At 44.6% G+C, this 18137-nt stretch overlaps 1 protein-coding gene across 1 annotated transcript in view; it reads right to left on the reverse strand.

Moving 5' to 3' along the window:
- Window positions 1–6192: 6192 nt before the first annotated feature.
- Window positions 6193–18137, reverse strand: part of kcnt1b (potassium sodium-activated channel subfamily T member 1b) — a 423250-nt gene continuing 411305 nt past the window's right edge. The window contains exons 29-30 of the mRNA XM_078226287.1: window positions 7525–7609; window positions 6193–6310 (exon numbers count right to left, since the gene is read on the reverse strand). Coding sequence (XP_078082413.1) covers window positions 6193–6310; window positions 7525–7609 — 203 coding nt within the window. The remainder of the gene's footprint in view (window positions 6311–7524; window positions 7610–18137) is intronic.

The following is an 18137-nucleotide window of genomic DNA, read 5'->3' on the forward strand; positions in this document are numbered from 1 at the left end:
TACTAGGTGCTGAGGGGAGGAACCAAACTGGAAGGGGATGTGTCCAGGTATGACAAACACATACAACGGTGGTCCATATAGGACAAAGGCACAACTGAGGTCCACCACAAGCACTTAAGAAGTTCGTCACCATCCAGGACAAAGCAGCCTGCTTGATTGGCACCCCATCTACAAACATTCGCTTCCTCCACCACCAACGCTCAGTAGCAGCAGTGTGTACTATCTACAAGATGCACTGCAGCAATTCACCAAAGATCCTTAGACAGCACCTTCCAAACCCACGACCACTTCTATCTAGAAGGACAAAGGCAGCAGATACATGGGAACACCACCACCTGCAAGTTGCCCTCCAAACCACTCACCATCCTGACTTGGAAATATATCGGCTGTTCCTTCACAGTCGCTGGGACAAAATCCTGGAATTCTCTCCCTAACGGCATTGTAGGTCAACCCACAGCACATGGACTGCAGCGATTCAAGAAGGCAGCTCACCACCACCTTCTCAAGGGCAACTAGGGATGGGCAATAAATGCTGGCCCAGCCAGCGACATCCATGCCCCATGATCGAATAAAAAAAAGTCAACATTCCACCCTTAATCAATGTTGTGATATCACTTTAAGAGGATATCCAAAGAAGCAAGTAACCAGGATGTAAAGCAACATGTGACCAGTAGTTAGTAGTGTCTGTAGAAACTGTATATGTTCTGTCCCTGTGAATAATGGTTGCTGAATCCATAAAGTAGATCTGTCTGCTGAGCCGCTCTGTAATGTATCTTCAAATAAACAAACCTGTGGTTAGTTTACCAGTCCTGTGTATAAAACTGGTGAATTTGTGTAGACAACGCAACATGGTGACAGCGATGTGAATTTGAAGCAGGGACGGATTTACAATGAAACACACTGTGCAAGCAAGAATTTACTTCTTTAGTTAGCATGTCGGGAAGTAATCAGCAGCAGTACTCCGGAAAGGACATCTAATTTCCACCGAGTATGAAATACTCGCTCTGGTATTCGGTATCTCAAGATTCCACACTGTCAAGAATTGGGGAAAATTAAGATTAAAAATTAAATGAAGCAATGGATAAAAGAACATAAAACAGGGAGTTGATTAGAGGCAGACGTCTGGAGAAATGATGAGATGCAAATTTGCTCCGGTTTCCTCCCACAGTCTGAAAGACGTGCTGGTTAGATGCGTAGGCCATGCTAAATTCTCCCTCAGTATACCCGAACAGGTGCAACAAATAACCAGATTGAACCCACCTATTTCTGCTCTCAGACCCTGGTCACTCAACATAGATGAATATTAAACAATAATCCTGAGGATCCTGTCGATGTGTCAGTCCTTGTTGTAACATTATATCATCTGCAAATGAGTGCTTTATCTGGATCTACAGTGTAGGGTTCCTGCAGTCTGTATTTCTTGTGGTGACACAGATGACCAATAAGCATTGCAGTGCACTGTATCCTGCCCACTCACCTGTCTGAAGGAATAGCCACCTTCCCTGTGACTTCCATGATGAAGAAAGTCTGGAGTGGTCATCTCCAAGTTCCTTTCCAAGCCAGACTTCATCCTGACTCAGACATCTGGTTACTTTTTGTTCATTGTTGCTGGATATGAACTCCTGGAATTCCCTCCCTGACGCAAGGGTTTTGACAGTCTAATGAGAAAAGCCAATAACTCATTTCCTTAAAGTTTATTTATTAGTGTCACAAGTAGGCTTACATTAATCATAGAATCCCAACAGTGCAGAAGGAAGCCATTCGGCCCATCGAGGCTGCACCAACAACAATCCCACCCCGGCCCTATTCCCCACACATTTACCCTACTAATCCCACTGACACTCAGGGACAATTCTAACATGGCCAGTCAACCTAACACGCACATCTTTGGACTGTGGGAGGAAACCGAACCACCCAGAGGAAATCCACGCACACACAGGGCACACAGACAGTGACCCGAGGCGGGAATTGAACCCGGATCCCTGGCGCTGTGAGGCAGCAGTGCTAACCACTGTGCCATCGTGCCGCCTCACATTACATTAACACTGCAATGAAGTTACTGTGAAAATCCCCTAGTCACCACACTCCGGCGCTTGTTTGGATACACTGAGGGAGAATTTAGCACGGCCAATGCACCTAACCAGCACGTCTTTCAGACTGTGGGAGGAAATCGGAGCAAATTTGCATCTCATCATTTCTCCAGACGTCTGCACCTGGAGGAAACCCACACAGACACGGGGAGAACGTGCAAATTCCACACAGACAGTGACCTGAGGCTGGAATCGAACCCGGGTCCCTGGCGTTGTGAGGCAGCAGTGCTAACCACTGTGCCACTGGGCTGCCCACATTCTCCAAGGAATGGGCAATAAAAGCACCCTTGCCAACTTCATTTGTTGATCTTGCAATGGGGAGGGCATGGTTGAAGGAAGGTGTTTTAATTTTGAATGAGGTGTATTTATGCATCAGGATTTAGGATCAGCTTCCCAAAATCCACCAATGTCACAATAAGCAGACGGTTTATTAAGAGTTAATCCAATGCTGCATGCAGCTATTTTATTTATTCTTCAACATTCACATGAAGCAGAGACACCCTATCGTAAGAACTGTATAAAATTGTGACATTCTTGCTTCAAAGCAATACTGTAGAGTTCAGAAAACAAGATACAAGAGAAAGGTGAAGAGAATCTTCATAGAATCATAAAATAGTGCAGCACACAAGGAGGCCATCCAGCCCATCGAGTCTGTGCCAGCTCTTTCGAAGAGCAATCCCAATTAATCCCACTCCCTGGCACTTTCCCCATATCCCTGCAATTTTATTCTCATTCGAATATTTGCCCGATTCCCTTTCATAGAATCATAGAATCCCCACAGTGCAGAAGGAGGCCAATTGGCCTCTCGAGCCTACACCGACAGCAATTCCACCCTGGCCCTATCCCTGTAACCCCCTGTGCATTTATGCTGCTAATCTCCCCGACACTAAGGGGCAATTTAGCATGGCCAATCAACCTAACCAACACATCTTTGGAAGAAACCGGAGCACCTGGAGGAAACCCACGCAGAGACAAGGAGAACGTGCGAACTCCGCACGGAGGGTGGGATTTTACGACCGCACTCGTCCCGAAACAGTAAAATCCCGCCCGAGGTCAACGGACCTTTCCATGGTGCGCCCCCTCGCTTGCTCCGATTCCCGTGGCGGGCGGGACGGTAAAATTCTGGCCAAAGAGTCACCTGAAGCCGGGTCCCTGGCAGTGTGAGGCAGCAGTGTCAACCACTGTGTCGCCGTGCTGATGGCTTTTGAAGGCTTCTCTTGCCTCCCACCAGGTAGCGCATTCCAAATCCTGACCACTTGCCCCATGGGTTTCCTCTCCTGTTGTCCCTGGCTCTTTTGCCAACGACCCTTTAACATTGTCCCATCAGAACTGGAGATGACTGGGGAGTGTGCTGAATGCTCACAGGTAATAGGTTTCATTTAGAGCAGATATTCTTTAATTCATAAATTATCAAAAAAGACAATAATAAGTTATAAAAGCTTCATGTTAAAGAGTGGCATGTCACTATGTTTATGTTTTTAAAAACTGTTCTTTTCTTTAGTTTGAAAGGATTGGACTACATGCTCCCAATCCAGTCCGTCTCATCACTTCCTTAATGGCATTGCATGCATCTGTATTTCTCAATTACCTCTGTCCCATTTCAATGCAGTCTATCGGTGAAGAGGACAGGCTTGGGGTGGGTGCTGGCCAACTGAACCTCCCTGCACCATAGCTGAACCAAAATGATGGGTCTGACTGAGATCTTGGGAACGGCCTCCCAATGTTCAGTCATTGGCGCCATTTGTGGTCAGGCATATGCAGCCAGCCAATTGCATGCAAAAGTCTTACACCTACTTGTCCTTTGATTTCAGATATCTACACTGGCGCCCCTCACTGCGTCTATACATGATGCTCGGTCTGAATTTGGGAGTGTTCTGTTAATACTTCTGATTCCTTCCACCGAACCTCATGTTCTACCAAGGCCTGTGTTTGGCCAGCTCGATAGCTTTAAGAGGTTTAGAAACATAGAAAATAGAAACAGGAGTAGGCCATTCAGCTCTTCGAGCCTGCTCCGCTATTCATTATGATCATCAAATTCAATACCCTGATTCCGCCTCCCCCCCCCCCCTCATATCCCTTGATCCCTTTAGCCCCAAGAGCTATACCTAACCTCTTGTATCTGCTTTGTTGACCCAATGAAAGACAAGTATCCTTTTGTCCAAGCAAATATGTACAATTACAATTGGAACACCCTCCTGGTCTGTGTGGTCATTGCAAAGGCGCTATACTCTTTTAAAATGGGATACTTCTAAGTTTTGATGTCATGTTCCAACTAAGGGCAGTTGCAGCAATGATAAATACGTACAAGTGCAAATGCACGTTATCCTATCTAACGTTCTCATTGTAGCTGAGGTGAGAATGGCGGCAGCAAGTCCTGAAACCCAGAGATTCCACTGCTTGTGTACAACTTGTACGTGTGACATGGCAAGCGGGTGCAGGCCTGTTCATGTGCCGTGGTACACAGGATCTGTGACAACTCAATAGCACAGAGAAGGTGGCATTATGGAACATATCTTTCTTACTGTTATATATTTCAATGGTTGCATGGTTGCTTTAAGAGCCGATCACTTGATTTGATGGTGGCATCATTAGGGTGCTGCAGAGGCTGCTGTTTTACCATCAGTTGGTCCTCTGTACAGGCAACATCTCTTTCAATAAATCTGTTGTTGCTAGTTTGAATTTACACGTGCAAACCATATCTTTTCCTTTTATTAAAACCCGCAACCCCTAACATGCTTAGAACATTACACCTACATTGAAGGCTCAGTGCATAATAAGGTACAGCGTTTGAGCATGACATGGGAGGGTCAGTGCAGTTGGAAACTGGACTTTAGTACATACTGGCTTGCATTTTGTCTCTATTCATTCACTGGAAAAACAAATGTATCCATGTAATTCTGACAATTCTTACAATTGGTTACGGTACTTTCAATAAACATGACAAACTCCGGCATTTCTTTGGAACTGTTGCACGTAAGGGGGTGGGGGGAAAGATCTGGGAGAAAGAATGGGGCAATCTGTGTTGAATGTTTAGACCCGAAAAACGTTTCTTTTGGACATTGTTGCGCCTGCTCTGCATTTCCAGTATGTTCAGTTTTTACGTCAGGTACATGTGGATTTTCCCTTTGTGTCTACGCAGAAAAGAGCAATGTGCAGCTATCTTTGAGCACAGCCACACGCTGACGTCACATACAATGCCCTGTGGTAGACGAGGTACGATTTCAGAGTAGGTTCACATAGATTGGGAAATGGCTTAACAATCTGCAATACCCCACCCCTCCTCTATTATAGTTGCAGGGACAATTTGATCTCGGTCTTCGCGGACTGAAGGCGTGCACAGTTTACTTGCTCCCCAGATGCCATCTTCTGATTGTTTTTCTACTTCAGACCTTCACCTGTGCTTTATCGTTTCATACTGGAAATTGTAACGCAGTTTGGCGTTCGGTCAAATTGAAGGCAACACCTTCACGTTCAGCACTCGAGTTAGAGAAACGCCCGACAGCACAGAAGCGCCTGGGGATAGCAATTTCCTCCTCCACCTCGTGTCATTGCCAGTGTACAAACACATTTAAGAATGACTTTGTCCCTTTGGCACCAAAGGTTTTTTACGAAGTTAAGGTAATACAGCAGCTTCTGCACGTGAAAATTGGAAGGCTGGATGCTCATGCATTAGGGCCACAGGTGCAATAGGTAGAAAGCACCTATGGCGATTGTTCACCCACGGTTAAAGTATTTCTCCAGTGGACCCAGTGTTAATAAATAAAACGTTTCTCGTATATGTTAAACTGCACAAAGTGTCCCACTCTACATGATATAAAAATATATAAAATAGGCCCAGTGTCTGGACCTGCTCAGCTCCTTTCTGTACTGTTCGAGTCAGTCAGCCATTATTCTGGTGGTGCAATTCCAGTTGCGTTTCAAGATCTGATCAGAGAATGAAAGTTAGTTTCGGTTTGTAAACATGTCAGGTTTGGCATCAGAAAACTCCAGATTTCTTCCAGAGCTGCTTTGTTTCAAAATACTAAGCCACTTGCCCCAGTGCTTGGAGATGATGAGTGACTTTGTGGACGCAAAATGTCTTCATTCTTACAGGCCCCAATGCTCATAACTGTGTTTCATTCTTTGCCTCCTCATTAGCAGGGAAGAACCTACAAGAGCTGCTTTTCTGGCTATGGGAACCATTTTGGACATTGGCCAACGGGTCTGACCGTATCAGGTACCTAATTGAATGTACAATAAAAGAGTTAGTAACAGTAAAATGCTTAAAACAAGGCATTGAAACCTCCTTCATCTCCCTTCAAGCTAGTTGGAATTTAATGAGATGTGTCAGAACTTAGCTTTTGGCATTTTGCCTAATATTTTAGCAACTATGATTAGCTGTTAGCTTATTTCAGTCTCAGGAGAGCAATGGGCCTTGAAACTCTAGAACTGCCTGATTTACATAACCACTATTGAACTAATCAGAATTTATAGAAACAGGAAACATCATTATCCCCGCCAGCCTATCTATTCCGAATAAAGACATCACACTTATTTTCTGTCTAATTATATCCCCCAAGCCCATCTATCTATTCATCTTCAAGAGACACAATTAATTTCAAATTAAAAATGACTATTTCTTTCATGGTCTTCATTGTTAACTTTCTATCAATCTATCCTCATTGTGTAGAAGATGTTATTCGAGTTCCTGGCTTACTTCTAAATTACTCATTTCTATTTGTGTCCGTTGTGTTTGAATTGTTTCCTGCTCCATTACCAATCAGCTTCACATTGGTTCAGTTGAATGCAATCAGAGTCTGAAGATTTTGAGCTCAACTCCCGAGTCAACAAAGCAAACAACTCAATTCAGTACGAAGGGAGTGCTGTATTGTTAGAGGTGTCCTCATTTGAACAGGATATTAATTGAAGGAACTGTTCAAGTGGACGCAGAGATCCCACAGCACTATTTGATGAAGAGCCAAAGCGCTTCTGTGTCCTAGCCAGCATTCATCCTTCATCTTACTCTAACAATAATTGATTAACTAGTAATTTGCTATTTCTAGGTCTTGCTGTGTATAAATGAGCTATTGTATGTGTCTACATAATAACAATTCCTACATTTCCGAAATAACTCAGAGGAATGTTTTCAGAACATGACTCAGTCCTATGACTATATCCAATGATTCAAACAGAAAAATAGAAATATAAAAATTATTAGCAGGAGTTTGCACATTCTCAATGTTATGTTGTGGCAAATAGAAGCAGGAGTTTGCACATGCACAATGTTATGTTGTGGCAATTTAGCAAAGCTTTATGAGGGAAAGGGTGCTGGGGGGGGTGGGGTTAATGCCCCCCAAAAAATTCATTATAGAAGAACCTCTTCCCTCGGCAACGACCTCGTATTGCTAATAACGCTGCATCTGCGGAATTGCTCAGAGAGTGATTAGATACGTACACAATATCGTTCAGCTCCAGTCGGATGTCAGGAGGAGGGTTAATCAGAATGTAGGATAGTGTATTCTGATGGTCGTTCATCTCATCTGAAGAAGAGGGAAATTAGAATCAGCTAAAAAAAAAGCCATTTGCAGTCAGAAAACAAAAGCCATCGCCTGCTCCAAAAATTCCGATTATGTGCGGAATATCCAAAGCACTCACTCCAGACCTGTGCCCATGTGGACACAGTGGCCGGTATTTTACGACCTCCCTCAGGCAAGGCTTGTAAAATCCTGCCCGAGGCCAATGGAGAATTCCGTTCTGCGGACGGTGTAATTCCGGCCATGGGGCGCGATCTTACCGACCGTTCGCGCCACGCTCCCGCTGCAGCGAGGTCGGAGAATTTGGCAGCCAGCCAAATCTCCGTTTCAATGCGGCGGGGTGGGAAAATCACCACCGGCGTGAACGGTGGTGAGATTCCGGCGGTGGTCTATTACATTTCCCCGTGGAGACATTGGGAGTAATTGACCCAGACTGCGATGGGCTGTTCGCAGGTTGAGGCAGCCTGTTTGTGGTTGCTTTGGTGGGAGCTGCGATGTTCCCCTCCCTCCCCACCTCCCGACACTGGCGCGGCAGCAAATACCTATCGCCAAACTTTAAAAATTGTACGCTTCATTCAAAAAAAATACATTCAATTAAAAGCACCTATCCCTGCCAAACCGTGACAACGATCCATTAAAATTCCTAAAGTTTTGTCCGATATGGACCCTTGTTAGACTGGGGGGGATACATTTTTGGTTCACAGAGTTTGAAATGGTCAAGGGGAATAATAAATCGTAACTAAATCCAAATATTGAATGTTTCCACGTGAGGCTAATAGTAAAACAGTGAACTTTAGCTTTTAAAATATGTACCATATCGTATCCATACTCATTTGTCTACAGTGAAGATAATTTTGCAAAGACTATCTCAAATTCTGTGTTCACAATTCCCCAGTCTAAAGCCACCCTGATCAATGGGTGTAAACGCCATTTACTCTAGACAGGAAACAATGAGAAGATACACAAAGCTCATGTACAAACACCCACACAAATTGCTAAGACTCTTTAGCATCTACTTGTGTTTTGTCTTTGTGCTTTACAAAATGACCTCAGTTGACTCCTGGTATAAACATACTTAAGCCGTGCACTAATCGTATCCCAGTCACCATCCTTGTACACAAGTTTTAGTCCCATTTATCTATGAGCACTGTCGCTATATTGGTTTATTTAATCCAGCAACAGTAGTGCTTTATGGCTGGGATTTTCCAACCCTCCCCCGCTACCCTCCCCCGGTGTTGTGTGGCGCTGGAAGTGTCCTACCAAAGGCTTGCGGCAATGGGGGCTGCCATTGTTGGTGGGACCAGGAGATCCAACCGCATGGGAATGGCTGGAAAATTTCAGCCTGTATACATTTACAGTTTCCATTGCAATAATGTGCAGTCAATGCACCAACAGTTCCGGAACCATGGTGTCCAAATCAGCCCGGCATTTTATGGACCCCGATTAAGTGCAAAACCTAATGGGACACTTGTTGTATGTTTGTAAGAATTCAACAAGATGCATTTTGTTGCAGTACACATCATTGAATTAACATCTCAGAAAGACAAACATTACATAATTGTGAACAGTAAAGACATTTTATAACACACCTCATGCGCTGTTAATCCCACCTGTTGGTAACAGGATCAGATGCATAATAAACCTTTTGTGACATGAGCTACCTAATAATTGCAGAGTTTAAAGGTCTTGCCTGTCCTATTTGAGGCACTGTTTAAGGATCATGAGTGTAAGTTTGCCCTTTCAGAGTCAAAATCCAACAGCTGCCAGAGTGTGTTATAAAAAGAGGTTATCACACAACGAAACCACTTTGGAACCATCCTGCTGACCCCAAAGTGTCCGATTGTACAATAGCGTGAAGTGAACGTAAGGGATATTATTAATCCCACTTAGACTGACCCTCACAGTTCATGGTGGTCACTCATGCAGACAGGTAAGAAGCAATAAGATTTAATGCTTTCTCAGTGTTCTGTATGGAGAATTATGTTTCAAGTCTTCACGTTCTCTGAAACACTGGCATGACTGATGGAACTAAGATAGGTTTGCCAGAAGGGACTTGCCATTTCTCTGATGCATAAAAGCATAAATAAGGCATTGATTAGTTTATTTTGCAAAAAATAAAAAGGGTCGGGGGGGAGGAAAAGTGAATACAGACCAACAAATTTGATTGCAGCATGACAGAAGGCTAGTTTTCTACGCATGTGCACCAAGACTTTGAACAATCAGATATCTCACCACGAGAAAGCAAACCGCTTATCCAGCCTGTGTGTTGCTGCTCAGACTACTGCCTCAAGTGTAATCTGTGTCTAGTTCTGTGATTTTTCCACAGTTGATCCATAATACAAGGAAGGCCACAAACGAAGTCAGGCTTGGTACCAACGGCTGTGACAGTTTGCAAGCTGACTTGTTTGCCAGCTTCAGGCAGAGATCCTTCATGATTTAGACGTTGCGTGACACGAGTGCCACACAATCCTTTATGATTTATGTGGCGTTGCATTTCACAGCTAGCAGGGCAAGTCTTTCCCCCACCTCTTTTTGCCTTTCACTGGAGATGCAACCTATTCTGTGGGCCTGTGTCATTCTTGTTAGCTTCAGAAAATCTTGCGACGGGCTAAATGGTTTTCCTTCGAAAGAGAGTAGCGAGGATTCTCGAAACGACAATCCAGTGACACAAATTAACTTAAAGGCTGATGTTAGCCTGGGCAGAACTTTGATGTTTTAGAAGATAAATATTAATGAGAATTTCCCACGGGGCTAATATTTTCTTCCAGATTCAATTTGCTCCAATTGTTGCTGGGCACTCTTTATATTATTCTTTACAATATCGATTTAAAACTGAAGCCTAATAAAGATACATTAATTAATTTTAACACGAACAACATTTTGCCGTGCCCTGCCACCACATCTGTAATCTGGCAGCTCATTGGAAACAAAATATCCCCAGGTTCCATTTAAGAGATCATATGGTATCTATTAATAAGTAATTATTTGTAAAGTTCCCTCCGGGGAGATAGAGGAGAGTAAAGATGAGTATCATTAATTAATTAGATTGTTTTTGAAGACCAGTCACAAGTTACAAAAATATGTCTTACATATGTTAATTTTAACTGGATTTTTAATGTTCATTATGTAGCGGCACAGTGGTTAGCACTGCTGCCTCACAGCGCCAGGGATCCGGGTTCGATTCCCCGGCTTGGGTCACTGTCTGTGTGGAGGTTGCACGTTCTCCCCATGTCTGCGTGGGGTTTCCTCCGGGGGCTCCGGTTTCCTCCCACAGTCCGAAAGGTGTGCGAGTTAGGTGGATTTAGCCGTGCTGAATTGCCCCTTAGTGTTAGGGGGGACTAGCTAGGGTAAATGCATGGGGTTATGGGGATAGGGCTGGATGGGATTGTGGTCGGTGCAGACTCGAATGGCCTCCTTCTGCACTGTAGGGATTCCGTGATTCTATTCTATGATTATTAAAGTGGGGCCTCATCTTCCATTCTACACTGCATTGAAGAGACCTCACTTGAGTTTTTAAAGCACAGATGAACTGGAGTTCCTCAGTATTCACTCACTGTCTGAGATCTTTCTGCCAATCATTAGATTTTAGCAGGAACTACACTGTCAAGGTAATTCATTGGCCGTAAAGTGCTTGCAAACACCCTGAGGCCGTGACTGATGCTCCGTCATTGGAAAACTACAGGTTGATGAGCACAAACGCGGAAGATCCAAGCATCTGCTCCCAATGAAATGCTTCACGTTGACCTCTCTCACCAGCTAAAGCTGGAAAATGTAGCTCCTTTATGACACGTAAGATGCAAGGGCCTGGGATTCATATAAAGTTGGGATGATGCCTCATTATGTATGCTTAGTTGATTGCCCAGGCAACCATGAATCTCGCTGAAACACCTGTGGCCCAGTGAAAACATATTTGATTCACAGCTCAGGCTCTCGATCTTTGCTGTTAATTTCATAATGTTCGTTTACACAATGTTAAGTGGTTTTTGTTATCAACACTTTATAGAGTTTGGATGATGGACAATTTTATTAGCTTGCAGTGAAGTGGCATTTTTTTCAACATAAAAGGAAGTTATCAACGAATTACTTTTTTTCAAAGCTTTTTTTTTACATATACTACTGTCACTACAGGGTTCATTGGTTCTAGACAGTATATAGTAGGTCAATGGGCATGGGAGTGCCATAGCTTGACATAGGAGGCATGAGGAATCCTGGGGGTGGTTGGAAGGGCAGAGCCTGGTAGAGGACACAATGGGGTCTGTGGAAGGGCAGAGCTTGGCATGGGGGCATGAGGTGGGGGTGCCTGGGGCATCATGAGCTGATGGAGATTTTGGAAGATGAATGGGGTGTGATGGGTAAGGGCTGGTGGACCTTTGTGTTCCACTTTAAAAGTTCCACTAAATTGAGGGGGACCTTTTATCTAGCCCACCACTGCAATGAGCCCATCTCCAATCTTCTTCCTGGGTTGACTGGTCCGATTCCAGCTTCACCCCCCCCCCCCCCCCCCCCCCCCCGGCAATGAAGCACTCCCCTTTGAGGGCACTTTCTCTTGAGGCATGCGGGTTGAGCTGGGAACGTTCCTGACTCCCTGTACTGCCTCAAGGGTAGAAGATTCAGGCCTATGTGTATGCAAGCTCTATGCTCAACATCTGGTGTCTCAAGATGATAGTTTGGCCTCTTTCCTCTTGTCAGTAATGGTAAAATTGCCTTTGGTGACAAGTAGTATTTCCTGTTCATAGTACTCAAGCGAAGATTTAATGCAAATTATTGATAAGAGGAATTTCAGCATTGAGCCTTCAGTCATGTATTTTGCATTGGGCAATTGGTTAAATTAAAAAGGACAACTTGCAATTCAACTCTTTTGGTATCTATATGATTCAATTTTCCATTTTTATTTCTCCAAAAGATGTCCAACTCCGAGATCCTTTCAGATCCTTCCTCCGACCACCAAGCGGTGCTGCAAGGTGCCCGTAATGAAACTCACCACTTGGTGTGATGAGTCTCCATCTGCCAAGTTGGCCGTGCTGACCATAACAGGAACTTGGCACATGGGAAAAATGGCCATTGGAATCTCTGTGCTTAATTGAAAGGGGGGTTAAATTTTGGCTTTGGACACTGGAGTATCGGTGTCATATCGTATCAGTATTTCTCGACTATCAACTCCATTGGAGTCAATGGATTGGGGACCAGCATGAAAATCAACCCCATTTTGCGATGAACATAAGGTCTACTGGTAGGTCTTTCCAATAGTTCTCCTAGAACACCAGTCAGTTATAAAATCAAACAGTTGACAGCTCAGCAGATAACAACAGTTGTCTCATGAGAGAAATGGAAGTGCCACTTGCTAAGCATCCACCAGCACAGATAGACACACAATGCCACTGGTTTACTGAAATGTGGATGAGGCCTACTGGTTCATGAAGATAATCCTGTTCCATGGAAGAAAGCCCAAACCCCCTAGCAACATGCAGTGAATGGTATAACACTGCCACAGGCCCAGTGTGTGGCCTTGAGGTCTTTAATACCTTTAGAGCAAAAGGGGGCAGATAAATTATCTTCAAGGAAACAAAGTCAAATTCAGATCAGAGCAATTTTGAAATTCCAACTCTACCACTCATCCCAAGTTTTCCTCATGTTTTCTTTTTGAAAGGATCTATCCTCTGGACGGTTATCACAGCAATTGTTCATAGTCACTAACACTGCTGCTTCACAGCACCAGGGTCCTGGGTTCGATTCCAGCCTTGGTCACTGTCTATGTGGAGTTTGCACATTCTCCCCATGTCTGCGTGGGTTTCCTCCGGGTGCTCTGATTTCCTCCCACAATCCGAAAGACGTGCTGGTTAGGTGGATTGGCCTCGCTAAATTGACCCTTCGGGTGGGATTTTGCAGCCTCGCTCGCGCAAGACCAAAAGTTTTCCGCCCGAGGTCAACGGAGATTCCCATTGTTGGACGCTCGCCCGTGCCAATTCCGTGGCAGGCTTGGTGGTAGAGTTCTGGCCTTAGTGTCTCAAAATATGTAATCTAGGGGGACTTGCGGGGTAAGTATGTGGGGTTACAGGGATAGGGCAGGAGGGTGGGCCTAAGTAAGATGCTCTGTCAGAGAGTTGGTGCTGACTTGATGGGCTGAATGGCCTCCTTCTGCATTGTAGGGATTCTCTGATACAAAGAAGAGCAGCTAACTAATACGTTCCTATGTGTAAGAAGTATTATAAACAGGATACTACCTAAATACTGGGACTCACCAGATGGATTGCAATGGCCTACTGTTAGCCCAGCACTGCATTACGCTGAAACATCAGGCAACATGTCATCTTTCCTTGCATGACGCAACTCCAAGATGGATAAGTTTAAGCTTATTTATTATTGTCGTGAGTAGGTTCACATTAACACTGCAATGAAGTTACTATAATAATCCCCTAATTGCCACACTTTGGTGCCTGTTCGGGTTACACTAAATTCGAGGGAGAATTTAGCATGGTCAATGCACCTAACCAGCACGCCTTTCGGACTGTGGGAGGAAACCAGAGGCCCTGGAGGAAACGCACGCAAACAAGGGGAGAACGTGTAAACTCCACACAGACAGTGCTCCAAGCCAGGAGGCGAACCCGGGTTCCTGGCGCTGTGAGGCAGCAGTGCTAACCACTGTGTCACCATGCCACCCCATCACAGATAATCAGAAAATATAACTTGTTGAAAAATATTTAGCTCAAGATACTGAATGGTTCAAATATCATCTGTAAAAATATTATTTAATTTAGTTGGGTCTTGATTGACAATTTGGTCCAAATCCAATTGGGTTTGGTGGCTTGCTGTGCCTTTGGCTGGTTGAGTACTGTGCCTCCTGGCACAAAGTGAAACTGTCTCGTGTAGGGCGAGAAACAGAGTTAACAATTGCAGGTCAATGACCTTCATTGGAACTGAGTTCTCCCCAAACTGGCTGCCAGATTTGCTGAGCATTTCTAGAATTTTCTCTTGGATTTCCAGGATCCTCAATACTCTGAATCGGTGGGATGTCGAATTTCCACCTTCGCCACAACACTGAGCATTTTGGACACAGCCAATTTCCAGAAGCGGAGCACTTAGATTAAGGCATTCACGTGAACAGATGTAATCATGGGCGGCATGGTAGCACAGTGGTTAGCAAAGCTGCCTCACAGCGCCAGGGACCCGGGTTCGATTCCCGGCTTGGGTCACTGCCTGTGTGGAGTTTGCACATTCTCCCCGTGTCTGCGTGGGTTTCCTCTGGGTGCTCCGGTTTCCTCCCACAGTCCGAAAGATGAGCTGATTAGGTGCATTGGCCATGCTAAATTCTCCCTCAGTGTACCTGAGCAGGTGCTGCCGGAGTGTGGCGACTAGGGGATTATTATAGTAACTTCATTGCAGTGTTAATGTGAACCTACTTGTGGGTTTCCTCTGGGTGCTCTGGTTTCCTTCCACAGTCTAAACATGTGTGGGTTAGGTGGATTGGCCATGCTAAATTGCCCCTTAGATTAGCTAGGGTAAATGCATGGGGTTAAAGGGATAGAGCCTGGGTGGAATGTGGTCGGTACAGACTTGATGGGCCAAATGGCTTCTTTGTGCACTGTAAGGATTCTATGTTCAGTCTTGTATCATTATTATGGTTTAAAAAAAATTACTATTGGTCATTGCGTGATGGTTTATTATAGGTGCTGCACAATTTGTAAATTTACTTAAGCAGCTTTTGTGACCAATAACCATGCTGGAGGCAGGTTTAATCGAAGCATTTCAAAGGGGAATTATACTGTTATCTGAAATGGAGGGATGTCCACGGTTACGGGGAGGAGGAAGGGGGGAATGACACTGGGTGAATTGCTCATTCCAAGAGCTGGTGCTGACACGATGGGCTGAATGGCCTCCTTCCTGCTGCATTGTAACAGTTCCTTGATTCCCCTCTCTGCATTTCCAAATAAATGGATTCTTGCCTCCATTAAAATAGCTTTGACTGATGTGTGATGCAAGCGATTATTAAATAGCACTGACAACAATGACCTCTACCCCAATGTCACTATCGTGTCATTTCCAAACCCAAATGTAAATGTAAAATGAATGAATCCTAAATTGGGGACCCTCATTCATTCTGCTATTTAACTTTGTTACAAAGTCATTTCTCCCACATAAACGATTATCACCGCATTTAAACTTCGGGAAGAGTCTGGGAGAGGCACTTAATAAACAATGGTCCAACAATTGACGGGGTTGTCTGCAAGAGGAATATCTTCTCCACATTTGGCTAAGATCAAGCGTCAGATCAAGCCCAGGATGGGGCGCAATGCCTTATCCAGTCAGCTGGGATCTTGTTTGTCTCTCTTGTGGGGACCATGAATTGGATTGAAATTGAATTTGGTTTTTTGGAGCAGGCAAGGAGAAGGATTCGGGTCTGGACTTGAAACATCACCTCTTTTCTCTCCTTACAGATGCTGCCAGACCTGCTGAGATTTTCCAGCCTAGTCCACTGTGCGTATTTTCTTTATAACTTTAAAAATGGAGGAAAAACTTTTTAAAAATCTTTTTACTTATTATTGAATCATACAGCATGGGAGGAGGAAATCCAATTAGTCCTACACCCCTCTTCTTTCTCCATAGTCCGGCAACTTTATTCCCTTTATCAGGGGTGGAATTCTCTGCCCATTCATGCCAGCGGGATTCTCCTGTCCCGCTGCAGTGATTGGAGATTTGACTGAGCGCCAAACCGGAGAATTCCACCCGAAGTAATTCATTCCCGATTGAAAGCTGCTATTGTATCTACTTCCACTATTCAGACAATGCCTTCCAGACCAGCCTTGTTCCTAAGCATGTTTGAGATTGATTTATTCAGAATATGGCTAACAAGCTCAGGTGTCAAACACTGGGATGGTGAATTAACAGTTCATTGCTAATCCGCTGTTGTTTTGTTTTAATCTAGGGGACTGTTTCTATGGTATCGGTTAGGATCATGCACAGCTCTCCACGCTTTATCAATGGTATATGAAAATACACTTCTTTTCCCTGCTACGTAAGTCAGATGTCAAATAGGTCAGGAGAAAGGGTCATCTATAGTTTCTGAAGTAACAGTCTGGTAATGGAGTCTGGTAATGGAGTTTGGACATGGCATCATTCACTGCCTGCATTCCATTTAATACTCAAGCAACTGCAGTCGGCACGGTGGCACAGTGGTTAGCACAGCTGCCTCACAACGTCAGGGACCCAGGTTCGATTCCGGCCTCAGGTCACTGTCTGTGCGGAGTTTGCACATTCTCCCCGTGTCTGCATGGGTTTTTTCCGGGTGCTCCGGCTTCCTCCCACACTCCAAAGATGTGCAGGTTAGGTGGATTGGCCATGATAAATTGCTCCTTAGTGTCCAAAGGTGTGAAGGTTAGGTGGATTGGCCATGCTAAATTGCCCCTTAGTGTCCAAAGATGTGTAGGTTGGGTGGATTGGCCATGATAAATTGCTCCTTAGTGTCCAAAGGTGTGAAGGTTAGGTGGATTGGCCATGCTAAATTGCCCCTTAGTGTCCAAAGATGTGTAGGTTAGGGGGATTGGCCATGCTAAATTGCCCCTTAGTGTCCAAAGATGTGTAGGTTGGGTGGATTGGCCATGCTAAGTTGCCCCTTAGTGTCCAAAGATGTGTAGGTTGGGTGGATTGGCCATGATAAATTGCTCCTTAGTGTCCAAAGGTGTGAAGGTTAGGTGGATTGGCCATGCTAAATTGCCCCTTAGTGTCCAAAGATGTGTAGGTTAGGGGGATTGGCCATGCTAAATTGCCCCTTAGTGTCCAAAGATGTGTAGGTTGGGTGGATTGGCCATGCTAAGTTGCCCCTTAGTGTCCAAAGATGTGTAGGTTGGGTGGATTAGCCATGGTAAATGCATGGGGTCATGGAGATAGTGTGGAAGGGAGGGCTTGGGTGGGATGCTCTTTCGGAGAGTTGGTGCAGGCTGGATGGCAGTGGAAACAGAATGGTTACATATTTTTAAGGCAGCGCGAGATAGATTTTTGATTAATAGGGAGGGGGGGCTTGAGGGTGGGGGTGAAAGGTTATCGGGGTGAAAGGTTATCGGGGTGGGCAGGAATGTGGGGTTAAAGTTACAATCAGATTAATCATGGTCTTATTAAATGGCGGAGTTGCTCGAGGGGCTGAATGGCCTCCCCCTGGTCCTAGTTCATATGTTTGTATTTTCTAGCATCCGAATTGCTGTAAGGGACTGGATTATTAACCTTATAGGCAATAGTTTTAATCATTTATGTTAAATACTACTATAATATTCTAATAGTTTTATTCCTTGCCTTAACAGACAGCTGCCTTCATTTGGTCAATTCTGGCGTGGAAGACTTTATGGTGGTGAGTTGTAAGGGAAGAAAAATCATTAGGCACCTTCTCGAAATAAATCAGTAAGTAATGAAAGTCGAGAGAGTCAGAGAATTTTACAGCATAGAAAGAGGCCCTTCGGCCCATCGTGTCTGCACTTGGCATCAAGCACCTATCTATTCTAATCCCATTTTCCAGCGCTCGGTCCATATGCTATTGTGTTCCAAGTGC

Source organism: Mustelus asterias, chromosome 13 (assembly GCF_964213995.1).
Source record: "Mustelus asterias chromosome 13, sMusAst1.hap1.1, whole genome shotgun sequence".
Classification (NCBI taxonomy): Eukaryota; Metazoa; Chordata; class Chondrichthyes; order Carcharhiniformes; family Triakidae; genus Mustelus; species Mustelus asterias.